Raw genomic sequence first — 18,768 nt, forward strand, 5'->3', positions numbered from 1 at the left:
GTTCAGCATTGTTATATGTTATGCTCTATAGAATTTTTTCAAGAAACGGTCACCCATAATTCAAGTCTCTGTCTTAGCCATACTTTCATGTTCTCTTCTCAAAGCTGGTATCAGAGAGAATAAACAGTAATCAAAATAAAACTAAAACCATTTAGTATAAACTTGCTAGTCTGAGGAAAAAGCCTAATGTTATTAGACTTATCAGAAATATCTTGCCCCACTTCTATGAAGTAAATATGCATCTGTGTCCTGTATCCAACGACTTTGCCTGTCCTCCAGGTATGCCCAGAGGGCAATGTAGGCTATAATGACCCATCTGTTCACTACTGGCAAGTAGCAAACTTCTAATGAAGACAGATGTGGGTCACCCTGTACAAGAAGGCTGCAGGGTGTTAATGAATCCACCTAATGGTCACTACCTGCCACTGCTGACTGATTGATGGGCAAAAGGGTTAAGCTTCAAAAGCAAAGACAAGTATTTTAGGTAATCATTAGTCTTACTAGGATATCTCTATCAAACTCCTCAATACGCACACACTTCAATGTTGTCTTCTCCCATTTTTTTACAAAAAAAAAAAAAGGTTCTATTATTTTTCTTTGGACAATCTGAAATAACCTGAAAAGCTGAAACAAAGATCTTATGAGAATTCATTACTTTTATTGCCCAGAGAAACACGAGTTGCAAATATTCATAGTAATTTATAAACACATGACCTCTGATACTAACAGTAAAACTAAAAATTTTAAAGGAAATAGCTACCAGTTGCAAAACTCTACATTCATTCATACTTTCTAAATACTACAATCTGACAGTAGTATAGGAAGTAACTTTTCACAGTGAGCTCCATTCGCACAGACTACAAGTTAACAGATTTATTTATTTTTTCAAATAATGATTGCCACAGAAGCTAGTGATGATTTGACTCATTCTGACAATTTCCACATGAAGGTGATGGCATCACAAAAGCCAACTACTTATGAGGAACGTATTGATGTAAAACCAACCATTCATCAATTCAGGTAGTGAGCAAATGTCAGAAAGAGTTGCAAGGAGAAAATTCCAGAGAGGGAAGTGTCTCTAGAGAAAAAGAAAAGGAGGAAAAAAAAAAAAAAAGAAAAGAAAAGAAAACAACAATAAAAAGTCATCCTATAGTGAAAAACGTTATGACTTTGACCTAGTGTGGGGTGAAACCTGCAGAGAATGTTACCATCTGCCAGGATTCATCAGGATTTTGTTAATAAACAGCTGCAACAAAGCAAAGTCACAGCACTTATCCAAAAGCATAGAGAAGTAATAAAATGATACATAAAGTTAAAAACAGAAAGAAGTATTTTTATGTAACAGTTTGAGGAGAAATTGATCTCTTCCTTTTTAGAATAAATCCATTTCTTTTTCAAACCACTACAAAAGAATCCACCAACTTAATTTCTGATGTAACTCTACTAACAGGATACAGGAAATCCAAACGTACTAAGTGCTGCAAATCACTCACTCGTAAAGATATACTCACTTTACCAGATATACTAGGTAATGGTGTATTTTTTTAAAAAAAAAAAGTCCTGTACTAACACTAAACCAATAATACGTTGCATCAGTAGCTGGTCTCATCAATATGAGGAAAACATCCTTACAAGAAGACAACACTTTATTCCTTGCCATGCTCATCTGTTAAATAACCCTTAATATACCTTGCAACCTTATGAAGCCTCTACATTTTTAACTGTAAACTGAATATCAGTATCCCAGCACACTCATTTTGCAAGGCTCAATACATTCATACAGGGAGGATGGCACTGGCATTTTAGGATAAAATATATTTGAGAAGTAAAGAGTATAGTTACACTCTTATCCTAAGCTAAAAACAAAAGTGAATATTTGGCTGGATAGAAGTCATATAGTTTTTATCCAAGTCATAACCTAGTTAAAACTCTTAAAGCTTCAATAAAGAAACAGTAACACCGAACAACTTTAAATTCTCAGTATTAAAAGACAAAAAAACCCCAGCCTTTCCACCTTCTAAATCACAACACTAGTTTTGAACTGAATTGGAAATAGCTGTTGTTAAATCTTGTGTGGGTATTGAACCTGTTTTTCATCCATATTTTAAAAATCCATATAAAACTAACGAGTCAGTGACACTCAAAAACTTACCTTGCATATAAGCAATGATTTCTAGTAAATATGAGGAAATTTATGCTTACTTTGTGAGGGTATAAATCACAGGTTTGCCTAATACATGCCAAGAGAGACTCCAGTGTAAGTTACCTTTTCAAACAGATTTAAATTCACAGATGATTTACTGTTGTTCTCAGAACTGAAATGATTAAGCAGCCTCAGTCTTTTGCCTGAGGCAACTGAAGCTCTTCAAGACCCAGTAACTCCAATCTATATGATACTGAGATTCTCTTTTGCAAGAAGCTGCTAACATTACATACAAGATGAAACTAACTATATATGGCCAATTGATTTATAACAGAGGCTTTCACTGATTTATCCTACGAGAACAAACTAACAGTAGTGAGGTTGTGGGGTGGGGGGAGGAATCCAAAACAAAAGAAATCTCTGGGAGTGATGGGTACCAAACATAAGTGAAGTGTAGCAAAAACAAACTGTGTATTCATGAGATCATTGACAATGTCATTGGCAAATAAAAGCTAATCACAGATCTAGAAATACACCCTCAGCATTTAAAAAGAAACTCAAGTGTTAACATCATCCTAAAAGCATGTGTACAGAACATTCTGAAGGGAACTGTTTTGGTTTTCGGTTAGCTCACTTGCCTTTTGCGGACCTGCAATTTATTAATGACAAAGACCTACAATTCCAGTAAAATCTGGTTGTTGGGCACACATTAATGTGTGTTTTATTTTTATCCATAATATCCACTTTCTTTTAACTGTGTAATTACAATTGAGAAAGTATAGTGTAGCTTTAGAATCTTACAGTCCATGCAGAGAAGATATTCTTACTTTGTTAAAATTAAAGATGACAGCACATGGAAGTTTAACAGTGCCTACCAATTAAGTCTTTTCATCATCACACTTCTTTAAAAGGTCTTTTGGACAGAATCTCATTTCCCTGTATATGCGTGCTTCAGTCATAGGTCATTCTGTTTGCAGAAAAGACAGACTCCTGAGTAAAAAAATGCAGTTGCATACTTAAATAGTGCAGCACAGCCATTAAGCAACCACTGAAGGTTAGGACTGCTTAGGGAAAATTACTGTTAGTATTCACAGGTTCAGATTAACTTGCAAACTGATTTAAAAGTATAATTCTGAGGTAAAATGCGTAGATATTTTAAAAAGACTGATAAAAAAGTATCGTATAAAATTTCTGATATGTTTGTTCACACACCATCTGAAAACAAGTGATGGCTCAAAGGTCGCAGCTAGTGATCAACTAGTTAGACATACGATGGGGAAGGAGAAAATGCTCTTTCCAAATCTTGCTTTGTTTCCTTACACTCCATCTTCAACTCAAATAGAAAAAGTTGCTACACATTTCCTATCCTCCTTTCTCAAAGATGCCCAAAGATGTAATCGTGATGCACAATGGCAATTAACTTTAGCGTAAGTACTAGAATCACAAATTTTCAGAAACATAACAGAAAAATATTTTGTATGCAAGAGTTGTACATATTCTTAGACCCGCAAAATACATTAAAGTACATTCATAAAACTTTTTTTTGTAAAGTCCTATTTACTTTTTAAAAACAAAAACACCTTTTTTGGTATTGGAGAGTATGAAAGAAAAAAAAATCTGCTGTCTGTTCTTTTTAAACGCATTTGATTTTCTTTTCAGGACATTATTGTGAGCACACAGAGCCAGATAAATCAAGATGATGAGTGGACAGAAGACACTTTCTATAGTTTGTGTTTGTTTGCTGGATTTTATTAACTTTTCACTTTAATTATAAGCAAAATGAAATGTACAAATCCTTCTACACTTTCAGAGATTCTTTTCCTGCACTTTCAGCAAGCCTGTTACAACTTTACTTTTTGATAACTTTTTCCTCCTCAACAGTTGTATTTCATTTCTACTTTGGCTAAGAGATCCAGTTCCTTATAAAATTCAATTTTTTAACTATTTTTTTTTTAAAGTAGTTCATGATGAAACAAGATTAGCATACATATATACACATATTAGCATAACCATAAACTTATAGTTAGCAGTAATCACATTCTAAAATCAGGGACTAATAAGGTCATTTAGAAAACCATTGTCTTTCCCAAAAGGGACACTATGACAAATACACAGTTACAGCTGAACATTTTGACATTTTTGAATATAAATTAGAATAAGCTGATGACTAAAACCACTGCAATTTGCAGCCTGGTCATTAAAGGACAAAATGGACATGATAACACTAGTAGGTATATAAGTCAATTCATTCTTTCATGATAACTTTAAATCTATTAGTCACTCTTAACAAAATTTGACCAAGAACTTGCAGAGTCATTGACCTGAAATTCTCACCAGCTTTGTGAAAACGGGTACAGTGGAAAGATATTGCTCTGATTAATAGGTTGCACTGTAAGCTGAAGTCTTAAAGAACTCTGTGAATCCACAGGAATGTAAGTGTTATGAATGTCTTCGCAATAGAAAGAGCATAAATTAGCACGTCATCTTTCCTGGACACCAGCAAATCCAATCCCAAAGCTCAGGGTAAAATTTGGTTGCAAGACTAAGGTTTCCAGATATCACATTCAATCCCAAAGAATGGGGCTGAGTTCAGCTAACTGCTCACGTGACTGTTTTCCAACATACTCCCTTTAACTATGTGTATCATCCTAACGAAGGACAAAAAGATGTTTTTTAACCTGGTCAGTTGTGCTTTCCATACCTTGAAGAACAGAGATCTCTTTAAGGTACTTACAACACACTGTTCATGAACTGAAATTATTGAGACATACCCTCAACTTAAATTCTCACTTAATGCATCTTTTATCTGATTATTTTATTTTTGTAATAAATTTTTATGCCTTAGCACTTAGCAGAAACATGAAGCGAATATTGTCATCAGACATATCATGTAATTTGAAAGTATGAAGCAACAATCATTTATCAATTCTTTATTGAACTTTAAAGCCAGATAGAAGAAAAAAAAAACCACAACAACAAAAAAAAAAAAAAACCAAAAAAAACCACACAGAAAAACCCAAACACCATTCTCTGCCTCTATCAACATGTAGAACATAGTCATCTTTTCCTTTTTTATCACTTCCTGCCTACAAACACCAGTTTTCCTCTCCTTCCTGAATCTATCTAGTTTTCTACATTGCTTCTTCCTCAGTAAAAGGAGTGCTAGGTCCTCTCCACTCTTCTCTTTCACACACCGTTCTGTGTATCCCTTTATGTCATTGCTTCTGTCTTCCTTTTATGTCAAGGGCAGCTTTACAAAATCAAGGAAGACTGAAATAGTTTATTAGGAGTTAAGGGATGAAGCATAAAAGAGCTAAGAAGGTACAACCTCACGTTTAGACCTCTTAGGATGGCACACGTCTGATCACATGCCAAGAGAACAGCTGCCTCCCACTAATGCAGTTCCACTCATTCCTCTCACTGCTTGGTCCTTTGGCCTTTGCACGAGATAGGGTATTAACTTCCTCTTTAACTATGAACCAGGAATATTCCAAATAACAAACAGTGGTTCACAGTAAATATTCGAAAGACAATCTCATTATTTCAAGAGATCTCATCAACAGCTGTTGCCAGGTTATACTATACTAACACAAATAGTTTCAGGATTCTCTGTATAACAATACAAAAATCTTAGCTACAATAGCCTTCAGTTGAAAGGCTGTGTGCTAAAAATAATATTTTTTTCTTAGCTTTGCTTCTACATACAAAGATTTTCAAAATTCAGAATTCCCATAGCTATGCTTGAGTTCCTTGAATTTTAACAAAACTTTTCACACACACAAAATGAATAATTTGTGGCTTTCTCTCAAAACTATAAATGTTTCTGTCCTTTAATCCAGTTATGGCAGTTACTTCTTTAATGAAAATCCAATTAGTTACTTCTAGTGCTCACAACTTTGAAGAATGATGTTTGGTGTTATTCTACCACTTATCACCTCAATCTGGTAGTATCTATACCATTTACCTTGCAATTCTGTATAGTGACACTGAGTGAAAGTTAAAAAACTAAGAACGTACAATGACAAGAGAGTTCACACCTCAAACATTTTGCTGGAAACATGGAAAATAATGTTGAATTGCTGAAAATAGTCAAAAAGAATGTTGATTGCTGAAAACAGTCGAAAAGAATGAAGTTGGATCTGGTGAAGCATTGATTTTTAAAATTTTTTTAATCGCAATCTCTAAAAATATAAATATACAAAGCAAATTTTAAAATAAATCATTTTTAGGTAAGCAAAAAATATACAGAAGTTAAAGCAATGGCCTGTAGCCTAAGCCTACTCTCTGCATGCATGCCTAAAGGCTCCAAAATTATGCCATGTTGTATAAAACACCTGAAATATTCAATTTATTCAGTTTAAAATATATTTTAAACCGAAACAATAGCACAGGTACTTTATTCTAAACATATTTTGATGTATTTTATTGAATCTGATGAATTCTGAGAGGCGTTAGGATTATGAGTCATTTGATTTCAATTTTGACATACTATTTCAAAAGTGTGTGAAAATACTTGGCTTCGTAATTTCTACATTATGCTCTTAAATTATTTCACAGGATTTACAGTGAAGCAGAAGAGGGAAAAAAATATCATGAATTTTCATTCTTAACTAGTTTTTTTCATTTTCAATATAAATTGCAGTGTGTGTTTTCATCCTGCATATAAAAGCCTTACACCTGAAATCCAGGTATAAATTAGTTCTCCAATGGTAGGAAAAAGCTGAAGTGCCATTACCTCCTTTTCTTCCTGTAATTCTATTACTTCATGATAGCGCAGGATGAAGAGGTCATATTTTTTCTTGCCTTCTTTTTTGTTGTTGATGTTTTCATAATGCAGTGCAGTTTGCCTTTAGAAAGTTAAAGCAAAGATTTATGAGTCTTCATTTTTAAATGCTTATCTAAATACATTTAGTGAAAGCCTATTCTCCTATTACAAGCAGCTGCTGTTTGCAATAACTAATGAAAGCCTACATTACTCACTAACGGAGGGCTCCCGCAATATTGTACAATTATGTTGTAAACCCAAAGAAGAACAAATCATGTTTCAATAATAGCAAAAGTATGTCGTTATTAGCACAGGATGACTCTAATAACCATCCAATGGGAAAAAAAAAAGCATACAGAAAAGACAACATAAAATTTTTGAGGTATGTTACCCTAACACATGTAAAACAAAGCTTCAAGTGAGTTATGATGCTCTAATTATGAGACTTAACACTGAAATTAGCCGAACTAGACCTATCTATATCACAAATTTTGAAAACTCTTGGTAGCAGCAACTCTTTAGAGAGCCCCTTTATGATTAATTTAAGGAAAAAGACTTCAAAGGACATCACTTTAAACAGACAAATAGTTTTTATGACCACTTCAAATGAGATTCCAATAAGTCTGGTCAAGACACTGGAAAGGATTTGAACCATGACAGATGCTTGCACAGCAAATTAAGACCAAGAAGCCTACTACAGACAATGCATGCTGAAGTTTATTTTTAAAATTCCTCTCTCCAACTTGTAAGGAATTTACAGCTATAGTCTGAAAACTTAGGCCCTAATCAGTTGATTACTTAAGTACAGAGACATAAGTAATCTCTATCTTTAACTTTATTCAAAAGTTCCATAGATCTAGGCCTCTGAAACATACGTAGAAACCCATCTGTTCAGGCACAAATATCAACATTTAACTGACACTACATAAACCAAAGGAACCTACAAGGCTTAAGAGCCTATACCAGGAATAGGCAATTTAGGCATTTAAGATCAGAATCCCAACGATGCAAACAGGCAACGCTCTGCAGTCATAGGTTTGGAAGTCACAGGTCAGAGTTACATGGTTAAGTACCTTTTATAACAAACACAGATTGTTACTTGCCTACAAACACAGCTGACATCATGCAGCATATTGATCGTACTGGTTCTTAAGCCAGTCAGCAGAGTCACTGAAAGAGATTCTAAAATCTTGTCTTTCCCAAACTTTTCATACTAACTCCCTATTTAAGTTTGAGAATAGGATGCACGATCTGAAACCTGAAATCTTTTTTGTTGTTATTTTCCAAAGAAATTAGAGCCAGTCATTTATACTCGTAAGACACTGAGGAAGTAATGGTCACATTTACACTCATAAGACACAGAGGAGGGAGTAATAGTCATACTCTCATTTTCTAGTACCTTAATGAGCACTTGTACAGTAGCAGAAATATATAGTCTACAGTATCTTAATGAGCCCCTCTACAGGAAGTTAGACACAAATGAGCTGCCTTCCTCTTAACACAAGGCTATAAGCTCAACCAGGAAAAATACTTCCCTATATCCTTTTTGACGATGAACCACTTAGAAGTCAAGAGAAGGGGCTAAATTAAGGATTAGTTAAATAAGGATTAATTTTACTATTCGCCTTGCACACTTCTCTCAGGATCAATTTAAGATCCACCATCACTTTGACCTTCACATCCCCAAAGAATTTGCCCTTTTTCATCAGTAACAGGCCTGACAGAGCACCTCTCCTAGCTTTGACTTGCTCAGAGATCTGCTTGCCTGTATCCCATAGGGTACAGCTTTGAATGGCCAAGGGGCTCAGGAGAGCTGAGCTGATTGATATTCAAGAGCACTCTCCTCAAAGTACATTCTAATATGCAAAAAGGCTATCAAGTGTGGCAGAAGACCAGCCTGGAGGAGTCAAAAGCTCAACCATGTTACTGAAAGTCGATCATATTTTTTACAAGCCATCAAGTATAAAGTAAATTGACTTTCAGTAAAATAAACCTTTAAAAATGTGCTCACTGCTCTGAAACCACAGCAAAATTAATAACTGTAAGGATATGTCTCCAGTGAAACAAGCAGAAGTGTCTGCATATGTGAAAGAAAAGTCTTCATGAAGTGTAAGAGCTCAGGAACAGCAAATGAGCCTGACCACTGCAAACAGAAAGGCTAAAAATACACGACAATCAAAATATATTAGCACAATGCAGATAAAAAAAAAAATATAACAAACTAATTCTAAAGAATAAACATAATTTTTGAATAAACAGATTTTTAAAAAAATATCCTGGCATATTGTTATTTACCGAGTTATGCCATATTTCCCAGGTCCTAGCCTTTCTTGAGGTTTAAACTCACAGCTTTTTCCAGTTAAATTACTAAAATGTATTCCTTTATAATTCAGGGCAGAATAAGTAACACTCTAAAGGAAGGAAAAAAAAAAAATTTAATTAAATGAATTTTCCAATTTCTTGGCCTCATTTTTTCCCTATCTACAAAGCATAGCTAAAATATATAATAGCTACCAGCCAAAAATAAAGTATAAATATTACTAACATGCTTGTAGCGAATCTTATGTGTAAGGGTTTTTTTTGCTAGTTATACCATAATTTAATAAGATTAAACACAGTGGTTTAATTTTATTACATTGCAAAGGCCTCCAAACAGGTTTTCACCTCATTTCCTCACTCACACAATCTTTATCCTCAATCCCCTCAGTCTCACTGTTCTCCACAAATAGCAGTTGTGAAACTAACAATTCCCTAATAACATCAGTTTGTTTCACTAACAACATTGTGATGGATAATGCTGAAACTACAGAGAACGATAACTTCAGTTATCAGCTAAGAGAGCTTTGAGGATTCACAAATCCAGTGCAGTCTGGCAGGTAGGCAGCTAGTGATTCCAGACAGCGTATTTCACTGTAAAAACAATTTAAAAAAAAAAAAAAAGTTTTCTCACTTATTCAAGTCAGAGTTTTCATTTTAATTCTTATACAGAGCTGCTTCTTCAGTCACACACAACACATCAAGCAGAGCACAGATATAGAATCATAGAATGGTTAGAGTTGGAAGGGACCTCAAAGATCATCTAGTTCCAACCCCCCTGCCACAGGCAGGGAAACCCTCCACTACACCAGGTGGTATCCAGCCTGGCCTTGAACACTTCCAGGGATGGGGCAGCCACAACTTCTCTGGGCAACCTGTTCCAGTACCTCACCACCTTCTGAGTGAAAAATTTCTTCCTGATATCTAATCTAAATCTCCCCTCTTACATTTTAAATCCATTGCCCCTTGTCCTATCACTACACGCCCTTGGAAAAAGTCCCTCTCCAGCTTTCCTGTAGGCCCCCTTTAAGTACTGGAAGGCTGCTATAAGATCACCCGGGAGCCTTCTCTTCCCCAGGCTGAACAGCCCCAACTCTCTCAGCCTGGCTTCATAGCAGAGGTGTTCCAGCCCTCGGATCATCTTCGTGGCCCTCCTCTGGACCTGCTCCAGTAGCTCCATGTCCTTCTTGTGCTGAGGATTCCAGAGCTGAACGCAGTATTCCAGGTGGGGTCTCATGAGAGCAGAGTAGAGGGGCAGAATCACCTCCCTCGATCTGCTGGCCACGCTTCTTTTGATGCAGCCCAGAATACGGTTGGCTTTCTCCACGAAAATATCTCTCCCAGAGATGCAGTGATGATTGGCTTAGAAAAGAAAATAGTGATTAACAATTTACCTTCAAACTATATAGACCAGAATGCATAAAAATGGCAAATGTAACAAAATTCAGGTTATCATTGCCTACATCGTGCAGTTACAGACCTCAGCACTACAACCCTACTCAAAGGACAACTCATCTGTCCAATTACACTTTCTACACACACATTCATCTTTAAAGCTAACAAACACACACCTAGTTATGTTCTATTCAACATATTTTATAGAAGTTAGACCAGAAGCAACCGTTCCATTTAATATGAGGTATATAAAAAAATTCAAATTTTATGTTCGCATAGTCTCATTTTGTCCTACTATGTGCTTGTGTCATACTTCCCCCTCTCCTCGAGTTGGAGCCTAAATTGCCAGTTTCCAACAAGAACACATTTATGTAGTAGTTATGAGTTGTAAATAGCTGAAGAAAATGTACTAAGCTGGACAGAACACGTCTACCTTGACTCATACAAAGGTCTGTACAAATACTTGCTTTCACTTCATTACTAACTTTTCAGCTCCATGTTGAACTCTATGCTTATCTGTGAAATTCAGTCTAGACTATTAAAAGTCACCCTGCATTAGTTAAAATCATACAAAAATCACAAACAGTAAACCATTGGAATTTCTAGCAGAGCTTATAGGAGACAGTAAGAAAATGAATAGGTAGAGTACTTTAATCTAGGAACTTCTGTGCAAACCCTCAACTCAAAAAAAAAAAAAAAGTTAAAATAAGTGAAAATCAGAGGCTCCTGATGAAGAAAAAACCAGCATATGCATGTTGCCCAGCAAAAGCCACTTTTACTAGTGTGGTACAGAGTAATATCAATGAAAAAAAGGTCTCTCAGACATAATGTTATCTCACCTACCCAAAATTACTCTCCCAATTGAATTATTGCTTGCTTAAAGAATCAAAACTATGCTAAATACACACCACACAAAAACTGAATTAACATGGCCTGTAGACTGAATGTGTCTTTAGAGATCAGAAAACAACCAGTTTGGAAAATACATTAGATATCTAAAATTTCACTTACTAATTCTGAACGCATCAACATAATTCACAGCAGTTTCTATGTGATTTCTAAATACTCTGACACATTGACCACAGCCAGAATATTCTCAGAGACACAAAGACTGGCTATCCATACGCAGCTTCTGCTCAAAGAGCATCATCTTTCTAGTATTTTGGAAACAAATACTTTGCTACCATTAACAGAACGTGCATGCAGGATAAGCATGCTTGTTTTTGTAATTCAATAATTTTAGCATCGAAGTCTGTCCCATCTCAGAAAAACAACTCAGTCATATTTTTCCTTCATTATGCAGAAATAACTTCAGAATCCCGAAAACATCCGTTAGTGTCTTCCTCAGATGACATTCCCTTTTTTACACAAGTGTACTATCTCTATATCTAGGGTATATGTTCTCACGACAAAAATTCACAGGCTTACAGGTATCTTTTGTAACATGCTATTTTTTCCTGGCCAAAAAAGAGAAAAGAAAACCAAAAAAAGAAAACAAAAATATTTTCCTTGCTTGTACAATTCCTCCTCCTTCTCCATTTAAAGCAGCTTAAGACGATCATTATCATAAAGGAAGCATGAGAGCTAAACTGAAATTTTCAGGCTAAAAGGGTGACAGCACCATCAAGTGGCTCTGTAAGGCACTATTTACTACTGGTTTAATGCATGATAGAAAAAGAAAAATATTATTGTCCAGATATGTACAGAATGGACTTCTTAAAATTAGTTAAAGTTGTGGCAGATTAGATCCTGTAGAAAGCTAATTTATCTCGAAGTCTGTAATAAGGATAAACATACTGGATTTTTTTTATATGGTAATTTTCTGGAACTATCTACATTTTATTATGATACTAATAAAGGAATAGCATGATGTTATTATCAATGGAATAGAACCGTCTCATGGCAGAAAAAGTCTTGTACATTCTACCCACAGTAGTGGGGATCTTCAAGAGTTGGATGGCCCTGATTTCCCATATATCCTGGCCCTGATCTCCAACATATCCGGTATGATCTGGGAAAACATTGAGCATATTAGCAGCCTTACATCAGTTAGACTGGCATCTAAAAATGTGATATGAACTCCAAACTGAGTCCCACCCAGAGGGACATCAGCTCTAAAAAAGAAAAGTCAGCTTGAGTTTGTAGAGGAATGAGATTACATTACTAACAATCAACTGTAAAAATATAAAGCCCTGTTAAGGAGAATAAAACGTGCAGATTGTCATCTTACTATGAGATGACTTAATCTGTACATTTTTGCTTCTCTTTTCTGGGGTCAACACTTGACAAGTAAATGAATTTTAAACAGAGCAAGAGTAATACATTTAGAAATATATATTAAATGCATTATACATTTTTAATACCATGATATTAGTTTCTGTGATAATAAAAAGTATGTATTTCCACAAGGTATAACATCTTCTACGTTTAGCAAATCCAAATTAAAAACAAAAACAAACAAATAAAAAAGTGAAATACAGTGACATCATTTTATGAAGATGCTGCTTTTTTGTAGATGCACCCTACTTACAGAGTATTGAGCTTAATATAACTGAAAAAGCATTTCAAAATCACAAGCAACATCAAATACCACAGGTGACTGCACCAAAGAGCAAACATTTTCCAACAAAAAACTGAAATCCTGAACAAAACACTGGAAGTGGTACTTGTCTTGAAAACACTAGCCACACTATGTAGTCTTAAGGAAAATTATTTATTCCAATCTCTTGCCAATTCAGATAAGCACATGTTTCCAAATAAAAACAATATGAAAAAAAAAATCCCTACAGAAATACATCATCCAATTAGATCACAGGCATTTCTAGCCATATTCTAACATCTACGCAAGAATGCTCAGCACAATTTACTCTATTTACTGTAAAATTGAAAAGTGATTTTTAAAGGCACTTTAAAGACAAAGAGATAATAATGTGAATACTTAAATTTATGTACATGATTGAGTACCTTGAACTGAAATCTGTGCTTGCTACTCCCTAGGAAGCTATATCTATATCTATGCGCTATTATTCAACATTTCAATATTCAAAAGATCTTAGGCACCTCACAATCTCTAGACTGAACAGCCCAAAGCCTGTATAATATTTTATTAGGCATGATGCAGAAGCTGAGAACACAGATCTAGAGCTAAGAAAAAAATGGGTTACAGTAATTAGATCATACGGTTTCTCAGTTACGGTATATGCACATAATGATGAGTCCATTAAAGTCAATTTTTATGGCATAGTAACTCAATTCTTGAAGGCAAAACAAAAGGAGTATATTCCTAAAAGATCTGCTTGAGGAAGATGGTAGTTAGATTTCTTTTTTATTTTTTTTTAAACAGCATGTAGCAAGTAGTATTTTCAGCATAAGGAACAACAGTCTTAGCAAGTGAAACATAATACAATTTAAATGCATCAAATCAGAACACGAAATTTAAAATAGAATATTTTTTAAAGTAGTGATGTCTACTTCTTTCTAAACTCACTGAAGTTCTTTTTTGCCCACCTTGAAGATGGTTACGATCTTATATAAAAATGTGAGGAAACAGGAACTAATAATAGTTCCCGGCAAATAATGTGCATGAATTGACAGTGTGATTATCTATGCGTCTGGATTAAGATAACATACAACATCAGCTTCCAAAAGGAGAAATATGATTAAAACAACAAATTGAGAAGTTCAGGACTATTTTTAGTAACGAAACAGATTTCATTACTGCACTCATTTGTGCTAAATATTGTGGCTTGCCTAAAATGTTCAAACTAGCCCACTGTAAATGACATCTAAGGGCATGGGTGTTTCATGTTATTACTGAACTGTAACAACGAGGCTCTAAACATTTCTAAACTATAGGTGTAATTTTATTACATATTTAATAATAATATTTTTATTGATCTTCATTTTAAATTACCAAGAAGCATTCATAAAGAATTAACATCTTATTCTGTTCAAATATACTAGCACTTTTTTTAACATGCTGTGAAATAAATTAAACCATGATAAACTCTATCTTCTGAAACAGTGAAATTCAATATCTAAATATTTATAAATGTATTTATATAAGTGACTTATGGCCAACAGAAATGTGACAGTAATAAAGTGCAATTGTAGTGATTAAAGCTACTCAATTGCAAAAATGATCCAGTTTAGTACACTTTTTCGAACTCAAAAATCAGTAAAAGTATTGTCTTATATATACATCTTTAAAATCTGCTGTAAAAACACTATAAATGGACTGTCACTTAACTTACTAACCTGTGTATTATTCAGGTAAAGTATCCTATCTGTAATGGAATTAAAAAGCTTTTTAAAAATACTGACAAAGACTGAAGAATAAATTGATGCACTCTTAATAACTCTAAATCATCTAGCTCTTTATGCCAAGAAGTGTTGACAATACCAACTTCAAGGTCATTGTCAACTTGGTAAGTCATTAGCAAATAAAATATGGCTTAATTGGAGCAAACTCAGCAAGGAGCTGCATTATTTTAAGTGAACACTGCAATATAACTTGAAGAAGAATTACTAATCGCCACTCCCGTTGACAACGAAATGGATGAAGAAGGTGCTTTTTAACTTTTTTCTTTGACTTTCCCGTAATTAAATATGGAAATAGATTCTGTGAAGAATTAAAAGTCCCTGAGTGCATTAATTCAGGCACTAATGGACTGCCTGCCAGTGTTACAGCACACAGGTAGTTCCCAGCACGTTACCAACATTAGCTAATATATCAGTGTCAGACTCCAGCAGTACCCTTTAGTTTGAATATCCAACTCTTTAAAGCAGATTTAGGCTGAATACACATGCTGCTTTAAAAGCACATATTCTTCATATTCTGAAATACTACCTGAAACTTTACATGCATTGATGAAACAGCTTGAGTAAGACCTGAGATGCAATTGACTGAAGACATATGCAGATGTATTACATACATACAGTGCTTATGTAGCCTTTATAGCCACCTCACTAACCTCTAGGCGGGGTTGGAAGAGGCTTTGAGCAACCTGGTGTAGTGGAGGCTGTCCCTACCTGTGGCAGGGGGGTTGGACCTAGATGATCTTTGAGGTCCCTTCCAACCCTAACCATTCTATGATTCTAGCATAACAATTGTCAATGGTTTGTTTTTAAAATATTTTTTTAATAAAACGCCTTTCAAAAACAGTATAATTTGCATATTTATCATCTTTCCCAGCACAATATATCACAAAGTCCCTAACACAATTATACCATTGAGGGTTTTAACACTCAAACTATGGGAGTTCTTCTCAGTGCAGACCTCTTGATACTGCTGCTCTGTTCAAACACTCTATTTTCTCACTTCATGTCACAGAAATATTCACGTCCTCCAGCTCTTCCTCTAAACCACGTTTTATGGGCAAGCAGACCTAAATCTTCAGAGCTCCCCAGGTCTCAGCCTGATACACCAGTCCTTATGCATTTTTAAAGCAACTGCCAATTTATCAAAGCACCGTACTACTCACTATAAGAGCAAGTGAAAATGAACAGCTCTTTTTTCAAACTAACTCGGTGACATTTATAGAGTCCGTATGTTTAAATAGCTAAAATATTCGCATTATAAAATAGGATTTTAATTTTGTTTTTAATGGAAGACTTGGCAGATCTGAGTGCATCAGAAGACCTAGATCAATAACATGATGCAAATTTGTTGCTCTTCCTTAGCATTACATGTGGGCACCAATCCACTGAAGCACTTCAGTACGTCCATAGCTTAAAACATGTAAGCAGTCCTACCACAGTCAAACACAACAGTTACATGCTAATAGTTAAATATATAGTTAAGTGCTTTGCTGGACTGAGGACTACATTTGTTTGACAGTGAATGTGCTTTGGGAATTCGTTGCTTATCCAAAATATGTATCCCTTGGAAGAAAAAAGCAGCAACTTGAGGAACCTTAGACAAATGGAATGGGCTTTGAAGGCACAATGAGGGACCTCTGACCTAAATATAGTGGTTGTGTAAAACAAAAATAAAGATTCAACCCAATGATTACTATACATACTCTGTTACTTCTCTAGGGAAAAGATAAGGCCAAAACAGCTGTTGCAAGAGCACTCAAAATAGTTTCTAAACCACTTAAGGACGTATATATTGTATCTGTTTTTCATGTTGTTCCTTGTTGTGCTATTGTATTTTAACTGTGAAAACTCGTTAAATTATTAAAGCTTATGCACTGCTTTTATTTAAGCAAATTTATATTAAACAAACAAAAATAGACAATCAGGTATGTTTTTCTAACAAGAAAGCACTGTCAAAAATCCCAGAAGACAGAATTGTTTTCAGAGTATTTGAAAGCTCTTTCTCTCCTGAGGATCATAATAGTTGAGTTTTATGTTGTTGGTGTGTGTCTCTGATACACTTGATGGCTATTATTGCTCATATATATCCACACACAAAGCATTAACTGATCCCATTGAGCCTGTAACAAGTATTAAGAGAAATATGCATCTGCAGCAGATTTTCTGCTATGAAGTATAACCTTTCAAACAAGTCCTTAGAACTAATGAAAAACTGTCCAATTCTAAGAGAAACAAGAAGATAACAAGACTCAGGTATGATTACCTCTACCCATAGCAGAAGCAGGAACATATCAAGAAAAAGAAAACATTTTATTAAAACCAACACGTAGATACAGAACAAAAGGTTCAACATATGCATGAATAGCCTCCAATGAATCACTTAAGTGTTTTTCCCCTCTAACTGTTATTTTGGCTACTTTAAAAGTATGATCTTAAACTGTGACTAGTATTTCCATGCTGCATCCAACTCCAAAACTCAACTGAAGCAGGGTAATGAATCTGATGACCAAAAAAAAAAAAAAGAAGAAAAAAAAAAGAAGAAAAAAAAATACCTGCGAACAGAAACCGAGAGGAACTAGACACGAAACAAACAAATCAAACAGGACCGTACTACAACATTTCTATAACCTATTCATAAGAAAGAATAGTAGTTAGAGATAGGGAAATGTCTGCTAAGATAATCTACAGCAACGATTTGACTTAGGAAAGTACTGAGCCACACAAATAGTTTGCTCTGGTTATGGGTCAGTTAATTATATAGAAACTAATAATTACAGTCTTGAAAGACATCTGTCTTCTCCCATGAAGGTGTTCATTATTTCCCTTAACAGACAGAAACAAAGCTCCTCTTTGTCCTCAAAAGTCTTATTTTTCACAACAAATTCAAGATATAAATATAGTAGGCAAATTAAAGTCCTTAAAGAACTTTATGACTTTTTTTATTCTTTTACGTAGGATAACGACCTCAGAAGTAGCCAACCTTCTTTAAATACCACCAGTCTTGAAAATAAATTAAATGAAAGCTATCATGGTGAAAGATCAAGGTATCTTAGTCTCTAGGACCCTAGATCTGACAGAAGTTTCCTGCTCTTCTTACACAGTTTCTTTACGATCCATTGTATCAATATCTGGCAATATTTCTTCAATAACAACTGTAATAGTTGGTATTTTCAAAGGAATTTGGTTGAGAGTTCTGTATGGATGCAGAGTCCTGAAATTCTCAGGCACTCACACCAGAATATGGAATTAAATACTCCAGTTAGATTTTTAACAACGATGAAAGGGTCAACATCCCTTAAAACACAAAAAACTTTTAAATTTTCATGAAAAGCTGTCTTTTAACACCATCAGTTGCATCTAGAATTCAAAAATTATTTTGGAATAAATTATGTAAGGAAATACAAATTTTGAATAGAAACTTCAGTTGTACATTCTGAGTTCTCTCAACCTTTTGTCTCTTCTTCCTAAAGAATAAAGCATACAGGTAGCAAAATACTACTTGAAGTCACCCAAGTCCAGAAATCAGGAGCTTACTTCAGATTGAAATTCTCACATTCCCAAACACCTCTTCAGTATATCATTTAATCACCTTGCCTTAGTTCTCCATTTGTGTAGCTACAATAATTACAAACAACTACACAGATTCTACATATGATTGATTACTTGTAGACTAGTCATTTTGCTTATTCAGCGTTTAGACAACATAATGCCTTATATTTGTGCAACAGCATTCACAGGAAACGCGATTCCTAACGAAAATGCTAAATACTGAAGCGCTAGCTTGAATGACTTGGAAATGGTTGAAACTGGATCGACTAAATGACTCTGC

The 18,768-nt window shown here is 34.8% G+C and overlaps 1 protein-coding gene across 1 annotated transcript in view; it reads left to right on the plus strand.

Annotated features, from left to right (window-relative positions):
• The window catches only part of RAP1GDS1 (Rap1 GTPase-GDP dissociation stimulator 1), a 218,129-nt gene that overhangs the window by 53,415 nt on the left and 145,946 nt on the right, over positions 1 to 18,768 (plus strand). The window contains exon 2 of the mRNA XM_086612508.1: positions 17,895 to 17,983. Within this exon, the coding sequence (XP_086468634.1) occupies positions 17,895 to 17,983 (89 nt within the window). The remainder of the gene's footprint in view (positions 1 to 17,894; positions 17,984 to 18,768) is intronic.

This window comes from Tauraco erythrolophus, chromosome 5, assembly GCF_009769465.1.
Source record: "Tauraco erythrolophus isolate bTauEry1 chromosome 5, bTauEry1.pri, whole genome shotgun sequence".
In the NCBI taxonomy this organism is placed as follows: domain Eukaryota; kingdom Metazoa; phylum Chordata; class Aves; order Musophagiformes; family Musophagidae; genus Tauraco; species Tauraco erythrolophus.